The sequence below is a fragment of the Mirounga leonina genome, unplaced genomic scaffold, assembly GCF_011800145.1.
Source record: "Mirounga leonina isolate KUSES-001 unplaced genomic scaffold, KU_Mleo_1.0 Mir_115, whole genome shotgun sequence".
Taxonomy (NCBI): domain Eukaryota; kingdom Metazoa; phylum Chordata; class Mammalia; order Carnivora; family Phocidae; genus Mirounga; species Mirounga leonina.
In genome coordinates this window covers 89,678,322-89,692,434 of record NW_023270268.1, presented here as the reverse complement: position 1 = coordinate 89,692,434, position 14,113 = coordinate 89,678,322, and the positions used below count along the sequence as shown (strand labels likewise).

General features: G+C 34.9%; 1 protein-coding gene across 2 annotated transcripts in view; it reads left to right on the top strand.

The window, feature by feature from the left end:
- The window catches only part of EAF2 (ELL associated factor 2), a 57,928-nt gene that overhangs the window by 36,375 nt on the left and 7,440 nt on the right, over nt 1-14,113 (top strand). The window contains exon 6 of one of the 2 annotated variants that reach the window (XM_035000055.1): nt 11,296-11,371. In XM_035000055.1, the coding sequence (XP_034855946.1) occupies nt 11,296-11,342 (47 nt within the window). In that variant the 3' untranslated portion in view covers nt 11,343-11,371. Of the gene's footprint in view, nt 1-11,295; nt 11,389-14,113 lie in introns of those variants that run through there. The other variant, XM_035000053.1, reaches the window with a different exon arrangement.

The following is a 14,113-nucleotide window of genomic DNA, read 5'->3' as shown; positions in this document are numbered from 1 at the left end:
AAATAACATTATTTCAATTCACATTTTATTGATCATATTATGGACTATAATACAATGAAAACATAAACAACAAAAATTATTTTTTTAATCTTTTTTTTTTAAAGATTTTATTTATTTATTCATGAGAGACAGAGAGAGAGAGAGAGAGGCAGAGGGAGAAGCAGGCTCCCAAGGAGCAAGGGAGCCCAATGCGGGATTTGATCCCAGGACCCTGAGATCATGACCTGAGCTGAAGGCAGACGCTTAACCATCTGAGCCACCCAGGTGCCCACAACAAAAATTATTTTAAAATGCATGCTTGGAAACTTCAAAGCACATGCCTAATAACTACATGTTAAAAGGAAACTATACGGAAATTATAAAATATTTACAGTTAAGCAATATCAAAAATAATATATCTCAGTAATTTGAGGATGCAGCCAAAATGATACAGGGAAATTTATAGACTCAAAATCTTCTTTATTTTTAAAAAAAATTGAAAACAAATGAGTGAAAGAGTCATCTTGAGGAAAAAACAATATAATTTTAAGCTTAAAGCAGAGAAAGAAATATAGGTTAGAATCAAAACAATAGGTAACAAAGAAATATTAGAGAATAAACAAAACTAAAAGCAGCTTATTGAAAAGAAATAAAAAGACCATTTGGGGCACCTGGGTAGCTCAGTTGGTTAAGTGTCTGCCTTCAGGTCATGATCTCAGGATGCTGGGATCAAGCTCCGGGTGGGGCTCCCTGCTCAGTGGGGAGTCTGCTTCTCCCTCTGACCTTCCCCCCACTCCCACTGGTGCTCGCTCACTCTTGTGCATTTTCTCTCTCTCAAATAAATAAATAAAATCTTTAAAAAAAAAAAAAAAAGACCAACCTCTAACAAGAACTGATGAAGAAAAAGAGAAAAGACAGAAACAATGTTAGGAATGAAAAAATGGATAAAATTATAGCTATAGTATGTTTTATTTTTTAAATTATACAAATTTTACAAACATTTCATCCCAGTAAATTTGGGATAGAAATGGATGATTTTTCTAGAAAAAGTGTCATCAAATATGATTCAAAGAGAAATGGAAAGCCTGAAGAAACCAGCAATAGTTAATGTCTCTTCCTCCTCCTCCCTAGATGCTGGAAAACTGAAGATTGTTTTACAGATGAATTTTAACAAATATTCAAGGAACAAATAATTCTTATCTTCTACAAACTGTTTCAGAGAATAGAAAAGCAGGGAAAGCAACCCAGTTCTTTTATAATTTTAGGATAATCTCAATATCAAAACCAAACAGGAACAAGACAAAAAACAATGTAGAATAATTTTATTTAAGAACCTAGTTACAGGGATGCCTGGGTGGCTCAGTCAGTTAAGTGTTTGCCTTTGGCTCAGGTTGTGATCTAGAGGTCCCGGGATTGAGCCCCGGGTCAGGCTCCCTGCTCAGCGGGGACTCTGATTCTCCCTCTCCATCTGCCCTTCCCTCACCCCTACTCATGTGATCTCTCTCTCTCTCAAATAAATTAATAAAATCTTTAAAAAAAGAACATAGTTACAAAATTACTAAGGAAGATACTAGAAAATTGAATAACTCATGCACTTAAAACAAGCAAGCTAAGTCATGACCAAATAAGGGTCATCACAGAAATGTAAGAAATGTGGAATATCTGAAATGGTAGCAATATAATTCACCACATTAAGAGAGTATAGGAATAAAGTCACATGATCATTTTTAGCAAATTTGATTTTGACAAAATATAGTATTTATTAATTTTAAAACTTTTACCAAAGGTCTAATATAAGGAAATTTCTTTAACTTCATAAAAGTTAATTACAAAAAACAAAACTATTGCCGACATGGTAATTTAGACTGTACAAGCATTCTCATTCAAATTAGGAAGAAGACAAGGAAGACTGGTATCATGATTTCTATTCAACATTGTACTGAATGTTCTAGCAAATGCAATAAAACAAGTAAAAGAAATGAGATAGAAGAATTGAAAACAAGAAAGAAAATGTAGTTGTCTACATAAAAAATTCAGGAACATCAACAAACTATAGAAATAATAAAATAATTGTGAATGCAAAAATTATATGCAAAAGGCAGTAGTGAATTGTTTTGCTAGTAGTAACCATTTGGGATTTCTCAAAAAAAAAAATAATGTATTTCCTTTTCTGATATATTTTATCCAAATCAAAGTTTCCTAGTAAGAGGAAATAAACCCTCTTACTGTTACTACAATGATCTCATTTCTCAACCTTTTTTTTTTTTTTCGTTTCTCAACCTTATCAGACCCAATACCATCTTTTATAACAGATATTTTAAAGTCCCCTTTAACTATCTTGAGATGAATTTCATAACTTAATATCACCTAGGTACATACATCTTTGAAAATAACAAGGTAATAGTAAGACAGAATTAAAATAACTTTATAGTAAAGTAATACACATTCTACTTTGTAAAATGTTCAAGCATGGCTATACTAGAAGACAACAAAGTAGCCATATGTTTGCATGTACTTTTAAATAATAAATTTATTTATTTATTAAAAGATTGTTTTATTTGCATGTAGTTGACACACAATGTTACATTTCAACATAGTGATTCCACAAGTTTATGGAATATGCTGTGCTCACCTCAAGTTTAGCTACCATCTGTCACTATGCAATTATAATATCAATGACTATATTCCTTATGGTATGCCTTTTATTCCTGTGACTTATTCATTCCATAATTGGAAGCCTGTGTCTCCCACTCACCTGCACCCATTTGCCTGTCCTTATTTCTCCTCCCTTCTGGCAACCCTCAGTTCTCTGGAGTTATAGGTCTGATTCTGCTTTTTGTTCATATTTTTTTTTAGATTCCACATATAAGTGAAATTTTATGGTATTTGTCTTTCTCAGTCTTCTTCCACTTAGCATAATAACTTCTAGGTCCATCCATGTCATCACAAATGTAATGATCTCATCCTTTTTATGGCTGCATAATATTCCATTGTGGATATATAACACATATTCTTTATCCTTCTGAGTCTTAGGTTGCTTCCATATCTGGGCTATTGTAAATAACGCTGCAATAAACATAGAGGTGCATATATCTTTTTGAAATAGGGTTTACATTTTCTTTGGGTAAATACCCAGTGTGGAATTATTGGATCATATAGTGTTTCTATTCTTAATTTTTTTGAGGAACCTCCATTTTGTTTTCCAGTGGATGCACCAATTTACATTCCCACCAACAGTGTGTGAGGGTTACTTTTTCTCCTCATCCCCACCAACACTTGTTATTTATTGTCTTTTTGATTTTAGCCATTTTGACAAGTGTAAGGTGATACCTCATTTTGGTTTTGATTTGCATTTCCCTGATGATGAGCGATTTTGAGCATCTTTTCATGGGTCTGTTGGCTGTCTGTATGACTTATTTGGAAAACTGTCTGTTTGGATCTTCTACCCATTTTTTTTTTCTTTCAAGATTTTATTTAAATTCAAGTCAGTTCACATATAGTATAATATTAGCTTCAGGGATAGAATTTAGTTATCCATCAGTTGCATATAACACCCGGAACTCATTACATCAAGTGCCCTACTTATTGCCCATCACCCAATTACCCCACCTCCCCTCCAGCAAACTTCAGTTTGTTCCCTATATATAAGAGTCTCTTATGGTTTGCCTCCCTCTCTGTCTTTATCTAACTTTATTTTCCCCTCTCTTCCCCATGTTCATCTGTTTTGTTTCTTAAATTCAACATACGAATGTAATCATATGGTATTTGTCTTTCTCTGACTGAATTATTTTGCTTAGCATAATACACTCTAGCTCCATCCAACTCATTGCAAATGGCAAGATTTCATTCTTTTTGGTGGCTGAATAATATCCATTGTGTATGTATACCACATCTTCTTTATCCATTCATCAGTTGATGGACATTGGGGCTCTTTCCATGTTTTGACTATTGCGGATAGTTCTTTTATACACATTGGGGTGCATGTGCCCCTTTGAATCTTATTTTTGTATCCTTTGGATAAATACCTAATAGTGCAAGAGCTGGGTTGTAGGGTAGTTCTATTTTTAACTTTTTGAGGAACCTCCATACTGTTTTCCAGAGTGGCTGCATCAGTTTGCATTCCCACCATCAATGTAAGAGGGTTCTCCTTTCTCCACATCCTCACCAACATCTGTTGTTTCCTGGCTTGTTAACTTTAGCCATTCTGGCTGGTGTGAGGTGGTATCTCATTGTGGTTTTGATTTGTATTTCCCTGATGATCAGTGTTGAGCATTTTTTCATCTGTCTTTTAGCCATTTATATGTCTTCTTTGGAGAAATGTCTGTTCATGTCTTCTGCCCATTTCTTAACTGGATTTTTTTTCTATTTTTGGGGTGTTGAGTTTTATAAGTTCTTTATAGATTTTGGATATGAGCCCTTTATCCAATATGTCATTTGCAAATATCGTCTCCTATTCCATAGGCTGCCTTTTAGTTTTGTTGATTGTTTCCTTTGCTGTGCAGAAGCTTTTTATCTTGATGAGTCCTGGTAGTTCATTTTTGCTTTTGTTTCCCTTGCCTCAGGACATGTGTCTAGTAAGAAGTTGCTGCAGCCAAGGTCAAAGAGGTTGCTGCCCATGTTCTTCTCTAGGATTTTGATGGATTCCTGTCTCACATTTAGGTCTTTAATTCCTTTAGAATTTATTTTTGTGTATGGTGTAAGAAAGTGGTCCAGTTTCATTCTTCTGCATGTGGCTGTCCAATTTTCCCAACACTCCTTGAAGAGAATATCTTTTTTCCATTGGATATTCTTTCCTGCTTTGTCAAAAATTAGTTGACCATATAGTTGTGGGTCCATTTCTGGATTCTCTGCTCTGTTCCATTGATCTATATGTCTGTTTTTGTGCCAGTACCATACTGTTTTGATGATTACAGCTTTGTAATACAGCTTCAAGTCCAGAATTGTGGTGTCTCCCACTTTGCTCTTCTTTTTCTTCCTTTTTTTAAAATTTAAATTTGTTAGTTAACATATACTGCAATATTAGTTTCAGGAGTAGAATTCAGTGATTCATCACTTACATGTAACACTCAGTGCTCATCACAAGTGCCCTCTTTAATACCCATCACCTCTCTAGCCCGTCCTCCACCCACCTCCCTCCATCAACCCTGTTTGTTCTCTGTCAAGAGTCACTTATGGCTTGTTTAAAGACAAATACCATATGATCTCACTCATATATGGAATTTAAGAAAGAAAACAGATAAACATATGGGAAGGGGGAAAGGAAAAAAAGGAGAGAGGGAAACAAGCTCTTCTTTTTCAACATTACTTTAGCTATTCAGGGTATTTTCTGGTTCCATGAAAATTTTAGAATTGTCTGTTCTATCTCTGTGAAAAATGTTAGTGTTATTTTGATAGGGATTGCATTAAATGTGTAGATTGCTTTGGGAAGTATAGACATTTTAACAATATTTGTTCTTCCAATCCATGAGTGTGGAATGTTTTTCCTTTTCTTTGTGTCTTCCTCAATTTCTTTCATAGGTGTTCTGTAGTTTTCAGAGTGCAGATTTTTTACCTCTTTAGTTAGGTTTATTCCTAGGTATCTTACAGTTTTTGGTGCAATTGCAAATGGGATTGTTTCCTTGATTTCTCTTTCTACTGCTTCATTATTGGTGTATAGAAATGCAGCAGACTTCTGTGTGTTGATTTTATATCCTGTGACTTTGCCGAATTCCTATATTAGTTCTAGCAATTTTTTGGTGGAGTCTTTTGGGTTTTCTACATAGAGTATCATGTTGTTTGTGAAGAGTGAAAGTTTGACTTCTTCCTTGCTAATTCGGATGCCTTTTATTTCTTTTTGTTGTCTGACTGCTGAGGCCAGGACTTCTAGGACTATGTTGAACAACAGTGGTGAGAGTGGCCATCCCTGTCTTTTTCCTGACCTTAGGGGAAATGCTCTCAGTTTTTCCCCATTGAGCATGATAATAGCCATGGGTCTTTCATATATGGCCTTTATGATATTGAGGTATGTTCCTTCTATCCCTACTTTCTTCAGGGTTTTTTTTTTTTTAAAGATTTTATTTATTTATTTGTCAGAAAGAGAGAGCACAAGCAGGGGGAGAGGCAGGCAGAAGGAGAAGCTCCTTGCTCCTCAGCAAGGAGCCTAATGCAGAACTCGATCCCAGGACCCTGGGATCATGACCTGAGCCTCAGGCAGATGCTTAACCAACTGAGCCACCCAGGCATCCCTTCTTCAGGGTTTTTATCAAGAGAAGATGATGTATTTTGTCAAATGCTTTTTCTGCATCTATTGAGAGGGTCATATGGTTCTTATCCTTTCTTTTATTAATGTGGTGTATCATGATGATTGATTTGCAGATATTGAACCACCCCTGCATCCCAGGAATAAATCCCACTTGGTCATGGTGAATAGTTCTTTTTTTTTTTTTTTAAAGATTTTATTTATTTATTTGACACAGAGAGAGAGACAGCGAGAGAGGGAACACAAGCAGGGGGAGTGGGAGAGGGAGAAGCAGGCTTCCCGCCGAGCAGGGAGCCCGATGCGGGGCTCGATCCAGGACCCTGGGATCACTACCTGAGCGGAAGGCAGATGCTTAACAACTGAGCCACCCAGGCGCCCCGGTGAATAGTTCTTTTAATGTGCTGTTGGATTTGATTAGCTAGTAACATGTTGAGAATTTTTGCATCCATGTTTATCAGGGGTATTGGTCTGTAATTCTCCTTTGTAGTGGGGTCTTTTTCTGGTTTTGGAATCGAGGTAATGCTGGCCTCGTAGAATGAGTTTGGAAGTTTTCCTTCCATTTCTGTTTTTTGGAACAGTTTAAAAAGAATAAGTATTAATTCTTTAAATGTTTGGTAGAATTCCCCTGGGAAACCATCTGACCCTGGACTCCTGTTTGTTGGGCGAATTGATTACTGATTCAATTTCTTAGCTGGTTATGGGCCTTTTCAAATTTTCTATTTCTTCCTGCTTCAGTTTTGGTAGTTTATATGTTTTTAGGAATTTATCCATTTCTTCCAGATTGCCTAATTCATTGGCATATGATTACTCATAATATTCTCTTAATAGTTGTTTGTATTTCTTCGGTGTTGGTTGTGATGTCTCCTCTTTCATTCATGATTTTATTTATTTGGGTCATTTCTCTTTTCTTTTTGATAAGTCTGACTAGGGGGATATCAATTTTGTTAATTCTTTCAGAGAACCAGCTCCTACTCTCATTGACCTGTTCTACTGTATTTTTGGTTTCTATATCATTTATTTCTGCTCTGATCTTTGTTATTTCTTTTCTCCTGCTGAATTTAGGCTTATTTGCTGTTCTTTTTCCAGCTCCTTTAGGTGTAAGATTAGGTTGTGTATTTGAGACTTTTCTTGCTTCTTGAGGAAGGCCTGTATTGCTATGTACTTCCCTCTTAGGACCACCTTTGCTGCATCCCAAAGATTTTATACTGTCGTGTTTTCATTTTCATTTGCTTCCATGTATTTTTTTTTAATTCTTATTTAATTTCTTAGTTAAACCATTCATTCTTTAATAGGGTTCTTTAACCTCCATGTATTTGTGGCCTTTCCAAATTTTTTCTTGTGGTTGACTTCAAGTTTCATAGCATTGTGATCTGAAAATTTGCATGGCATAATCTCAGTCTTTTTACACTGTTTGAGACCTGACTGGTGACCCACTATGTGATCTATTCTGGAGAATGTTCCACATGTACTTGAAAAGAATGTGTATTCTGCTGCTTTAGGATGAAATGCTCAGAATATAACTGTTAAGTCCATCTGGTTCAGTGTGTCATTCAAAGCCCTTCTTTCCTTCTTGATCTTCAGCTTACATGATCTGTCCATTGCTGTGAGTGGGATGTTAAAGTCCCTACTATTATTGTGTTATTATCAATGAGTTTAAGTTTGTTATTAACTGGTTTATATTTTTGGCTGCTCCCAAGTTAGGAGCATAAATATTTACAATTGTTAGATCTTCTTGTTGGATAGACCCCTTTATTATGATATAGTGCCCTTCTTCATCTCTTATTACAGTCTTTGGGTTAAAATCTAGTTTGTCTGATATAAGTATGGCTACTCCTGCTTTCTTTTGATGTCCATTAGCATGATAAATCATTCTCCATCCCCTCACTTTCAATCTGGAGGTTTCTTTGGGTCTAAAATGAGTCTCCTGTAAGCAGCATTATCGATGGGTCTTGTTTGTTTTTTGGATTTTTTTTTTTTTATCCATTCTGCTTCCCTGTTTCTTTTGTTTGGAGCATTTAGTCCATTTACATTCAGAGTAACTATTGAAAGATGAATTTAGCGCCATTGTATTACCTGTAAAGTTGCTGTTCCCGTAGATTGTCTCTGTTTCTTTCTAGTCTTTGTTGCTTCTGGTCTCACTCTCCTGCTCAAAGGGTCACCTTTCATATTTCTTGCAGAGCTGGTTTAGTGTTTACAAACTCTTTTAGTTTTTGCTTGTCTTGGAAACTCTTTATCTCTCCTTCTATTCTGAATGACAGCCTTGCTGGATAAAGTATTCCCAGCTGCATATTTTCCCATTTAGTATGTTGAATATATCATGCCAGTCCTTTGTGGCCTGCCACGTCTCTGTGGACAGGTCTGCTGCTAACCTTTTGTGTCTACCCTTGTAGGCTAAGGACTTTTTCTCCTGAGCTGCTTTCAGAATTTTCTCTTTATCTTTGTATTTTGCAGGTTTCACTATGATATGTTGTGGTGGTCACCTGTTTTTGTTGATTTCTGAGGGAAATTCTCTGTGCCTCTTGGACTAAAATGCCTGTTTCTTTCCCCCAGATTAGTTAAATTTTCAGCTATAATTTGTTCAAATAAACCTCCTGCCCCTTTTTCCCATTATTCTTTTTCTGGGACTCCTATGATACAGATATTTTTCACTTTATGGAATCACCGAGTTCCCTAGGTCTTCCTTCGTGATCTAATAGTTTTGTTTTCCTCTTTTTTTCAGCTTCATTATTTTCCTTAATTTTATCTTCTATATCACCTATTCATTCCTGTTTCTTCCATCTTCATTGTGATTATATCCAGCCTGTTCTGTATCTCAGTTATAGCATTTTTAATTTCAGCCTGACTAGTCTTAGGTCCTTTTATCTCTGCAGCAAGGGTCTCTTTGGTGTCTTCTATGCTTTTTTCAAGTCCAGCTAGTAATCTTATAACTGTTGATTTAAATTCTTGTTTAGACATATTGTTTATATCTGCTTAGAGCAAGTCCCTGGCTGTGATATCTTCCTGACCTTTCTTTTGGGGAGAATTCCTCCATCTTGTCATTTTGGCTAAATTTCTGTCTTTTGTGTGTTATGAAAGCTTGTTATGTTTCCTGCACCTGGGACTAATGCTATATTAAAAAAGAGTCGTACATTGTCCAAGGCCTGGCACTTCAAGAAGTGTTTCTAGTGTATGCTGTGTGCACTCTGCTGTTGCATTTTGGCTGCTCTTTCCCTAAGGTCAGTCCTGAGCATGGTAATACTGTGCATATAACCTGTACAACATGAAGTCTATTAACAAAAGTGGAACTTGGGACATTTGGATTTGACCTAAGAAACTTATTATGGGCATCATATCAAGTTGAACATTCTTATGCCATAGAATAGTTGTGTAATAAGTGGAAACTTAATCCTTGAAAAGTATCAAATGGTCATGGGAACCAGATACACAAAAGAAGCTTTAGCAGATTTATTTATCAAATAATGTAATAGTTCTGGAGTTCATGCAGTGGAGTGAGCTCTCTTACAACAACTTATTTATGGCCTAGAAACTACTCCTCTTAAATTGGGTATTAGCTTCAAATTATGCCAGCTTTTTGTTGATTTTGGAGTAGTTTAAAAATATGAGAATGTTTTTAGCCATTGTAATTTACTACTCAAATGATATTATCCAATCCCATATCTTCAAATAAATCCCTGCAGTTGGTGACTCCCAAATCTTTATTTCCAGGAGTAACCTCTACCTGGAGCTCCAGACTTATATATCCAATTGCCTATAACATATTTACTTGAATATTTACTGTGTATCTCAAATGTGTCATGTTGAAAATTGAACTTGTGATTTTTCTCACACAATCTTGTTCCCCTGGCATTTCTTATCTCAGTAAATGATACCACCATCCAGTTGTTTAGATCAGAAACACTGGGGCTCTTTCTTCACTTTTCTTTCTCTCAAGCCCTATATTCAGTACTTTTGATAGTCCTGTAAGTTCTTTCTTTATATTATAAACCCGACTGCTTAGCACCACCTCCACCTGAGCCACCTGAGTCAAAGCCTATATTATTTCTTATGTGAGAAACTGCAATACAATTATAGTATATTATAGTATATATATACCATTATAACATATTCATGTTAAACAACCTTTCAAGTCAGTTGCTTGCTTAAAATTTTCTGATGAATTCCCATTACATTTCAAACAAAATCCAAAGTTTTTATCATAACCTAGAAACCAGTCTTCTGGATATCTGGATATCTTTCTGACCTCATTTCCTATCATTTCTTCCTCATTTATTCCACTCTGGCTGCAGGGCCTTCTCACAGTCAGAGAACATAGCAAGCATGCTTCTGCCTTGGGGCATTTGTATTTACTGTTCTCTGAGCCTGGACAGTATCTGCCCCCCATCCACATTGTTATGACTTTCTCTGTACAGTTGGATCTCTGTTCAAATGTCACCCTTCAAGGAGGCCTTATCAACTATCCTATCTAAAATAGCACCTCTCACCACTCTTCTCATGCCCATCTTCATTTTTCATAGTATTTATTCCTACTTGGCATCATCTTATATATTTGTTTGTTTACTGCCTGTTTTCCCCATTGGAATGTAAGTTCCATTGCTGTAAGCACATCACTGAATTACAAACAGAACCAAGGATGAGTTACTCTTAACATATACTATTTAATATTTTGACTGAATTTTATGTACAAAATTGCATAACATTCCACTCTTCAAAATGATTTAGGCTGATCTTCTAAACCACATTTTTTCTCATTACCTGATGTAATTAAATCAGTGGGAGTAACAGAAGAGGTGGTGTTGGTATGTGAAAGCAGACTAAAAAAGATGCCAGGTGATACCAAAACTATGCTGAAGATTGATGGTGTATGTTTTCTTTACAAGCAGTATTAATTTTGGGAATTACCAATGATGTGACTAAATTATAGGATAAGCAATCTAATTATTAATGACAAAATGCTGGCTAAACAGGATCACCCATGGTGTCATATTTCGCATGATATTTATGTTATCCAAAAGTAAATATATTGAATATGAAAATATTAAATACTTAATTACTACACTTTTGCTATTTTTTTATTCTAGGAAATGATTTGCAGCTGAGTGAATCAGGAAGTGACAGTGATGATTGAAGAAACATTCAGCTATAAATATAAAATTTGTAAGACGTGATAATTTATTTTATATTAACAATAAAGATTCCTAATACTGAAGAAAATGTATCTTAACTTTTGATGATAAAAGAAATTAAATTTGGTTCAGAATTTTCATTTGATGTTATATTTTTGACCTTTTTAAAGTATGAGCATTTTCATGTGCTTTCCATTTATTAGGTTTTACAGATGAGAAAACAGACGTTAGGTAACTTGCCCACATGTTATTAGTTAACAAGTAGCAGATCAGGTGTTCTAGAGTTCAAGTTCAATGCTCTGCTTTAAAACACTGCTGTTTCCCAATTGTGAAATGTCAAAGCAGTTGATTTATAATAAATGCCCATGATTTTAATTATATCTCTGAGCCTTTTATATCTGATAGTCCTTAAGTTTTGGTTGAGAATACTTTAATTCTTGACAAAATTAAGCTATAATTTAGGGTAAAAGTAAAGCTAGATAATCATTTTAATGAAAAAAACTGTTCTTGTATCTCATATTTTTTGTCATTTTAAAATTTTGCTTTTAAAAAAATAAACAATTGTGTTAAGTAGATAAATAATTAATATTTACATCTATAGTATTTTTGAACTTGGAGAAAATGATAAAGATTAGATTATAGTTGAGAGACACTGACCAGCAGCAAGTTCTTTTTTTCTTTTTTAAATTCTTTTTCTTTTTTTAATTAAACTTCACTTTTTAGAGCAGTTTTCAGTTCATAGCAAAACTGAGCAGAAAGTACAGAGAATCCTCATATATTCCCTGTTCCCCTCCACACACAACCTCATCCACTATAAACATCTGCACCAGAGTGGTACATTTTTACAATTGATGAATCTTACGTTGACACATCATCACCTAAAGTCTATATTTGCTTTAGAGTTCGCTCTTTGTATTGTACAATTTGTGGGTTTTGACAAATTTATAATGATATGTATCCACCATTGTAGTATCATACGGAATAGTTTCACTACCCTGAAAATCCCGTGCTCTGCCTATTCATTTATTCCTTCTCCCACCCCCAAATGCTGGCAGCCCACTGATCTTTTACTGTCTCCTTAGTTTTGCCTTTTACAGCATGTCATATAGTTAGAATCATACAGTATGCTGCCTTTTCAGACTGGCTTCTTTCACTTAAACACTTAAGCTTCCTCCATGTCTTTGTCATGGCTTGATAGCTCATTCCTTTTTGTCACTGAATAACATTACATTGTCAGGATGTACCAAAGTTTACTTATTCTCTAACCTACTGAAAGAATTTTGGTTGCTTCCAAGTTTTGGCAGTTGAAGTTGAATAAAAAATTTTGTCATAATTGACTTTTACCATAGGAATTTCTGTAGTTTGGGTTTTTTTTTTTAATCTTTAAATTTTTGTTTTAATCTCTCTTTCTTCTCTCTCTCTCCCTGCCTCTCTCTGGCCTACCTTCAGCTAATCTGTTTTTATCTTCATTTTTATATGTTTTATTCATCAATAGTTATCTGAGAACCACAACTGTATCATTTATTACTTAACTAAAACAAGCTCAAATATTTAAAGTAGCTAGTAAAACATGCTTATCATTTTAACATAGTAATACAAATTATAATGGTTTTTATTGAAACTTACTATGCTAAGATTTTTTTGATTAGTGATTACTGTACCAGAAATGAGTACATGGTGGTCTGAGCTGAAAATGCCAGCTACATAACAGTATGTTCTCACACTATACCTCTTGCAGTCAAAACAGCTCATCCTTTCTCCCTCTTATTATTTCCCCCATAAATGAAACACGTTCTTAAAGATACGTTCTTTTTTATGGTCTGAATACCTAGAGTATCATTCTCTATACCCTTTAAGGATGACTATAAGTGGTTTAGAGAGGAATGAAATAATATCTCCCATGCCTCTCTATCTCCTCATTTGATGTTTTTTCAGACACTAAAATACAGGGAGCTCTGGATGAGACAGATTACCAGATATGAGGTTCTCTGCCAGGATCATTTGATGATCCTGACGTGATGCCAAGCAAATATCTCTTTCCCCATCTTTATTGAAATGTAATTGACATATAACATTGTATAAATTTAAGATGTACAGTGTGATGATTTGATACACATATATATTATGAAATTATTATAATAAGGTTATTTGACATAAGCACAATATCATTTTACTTTACCTGTTCTGAATGGTTTGATGAAAATGATGATGATATATGCTTGCAAGTAGGAAAAGTAAATTGGCTACAAAGGAACAAAAATCAATGGGTTTGAACCATTCCATAACACTACACTAAAGCACTATAGTTAGGAAAGCTGCATCTGCACAAGGGTATGAGTGTGACCTATGGTGTATACATTAAATGTTATCCATAGTTTGGTAAGAAGACATTCTTAGACATGTCAGAATTCGGGAATTATATCCTTCACATATCATTCCTATAATAATTACTTTAGTAATTTCCAATTTATTAAGAGATGAGTCAAAATTAAGAACTCAAGAATGGAAAAAAATACCATAAAAATGTATTCTAAAAAGGTTGATATCTCTCCTACCCTGCCTTCATGAAGGAGACTCATTCAATTTGTTGGAGTAGGTGACATTCATGCCCTGCAATATTTTACATGGAAGTGACCTCTCAGATGCTGGCCAGTGGAGAAGAGCCAAGAGCTTAGCCCTAGTAGCCTGAGGTTGCAATCCTTGTTGGGGAGAGGACATTCTTTTTTTTTTTTTTTAAAGATTTTATTTATTTATTTGACAGAGAGAGACACAG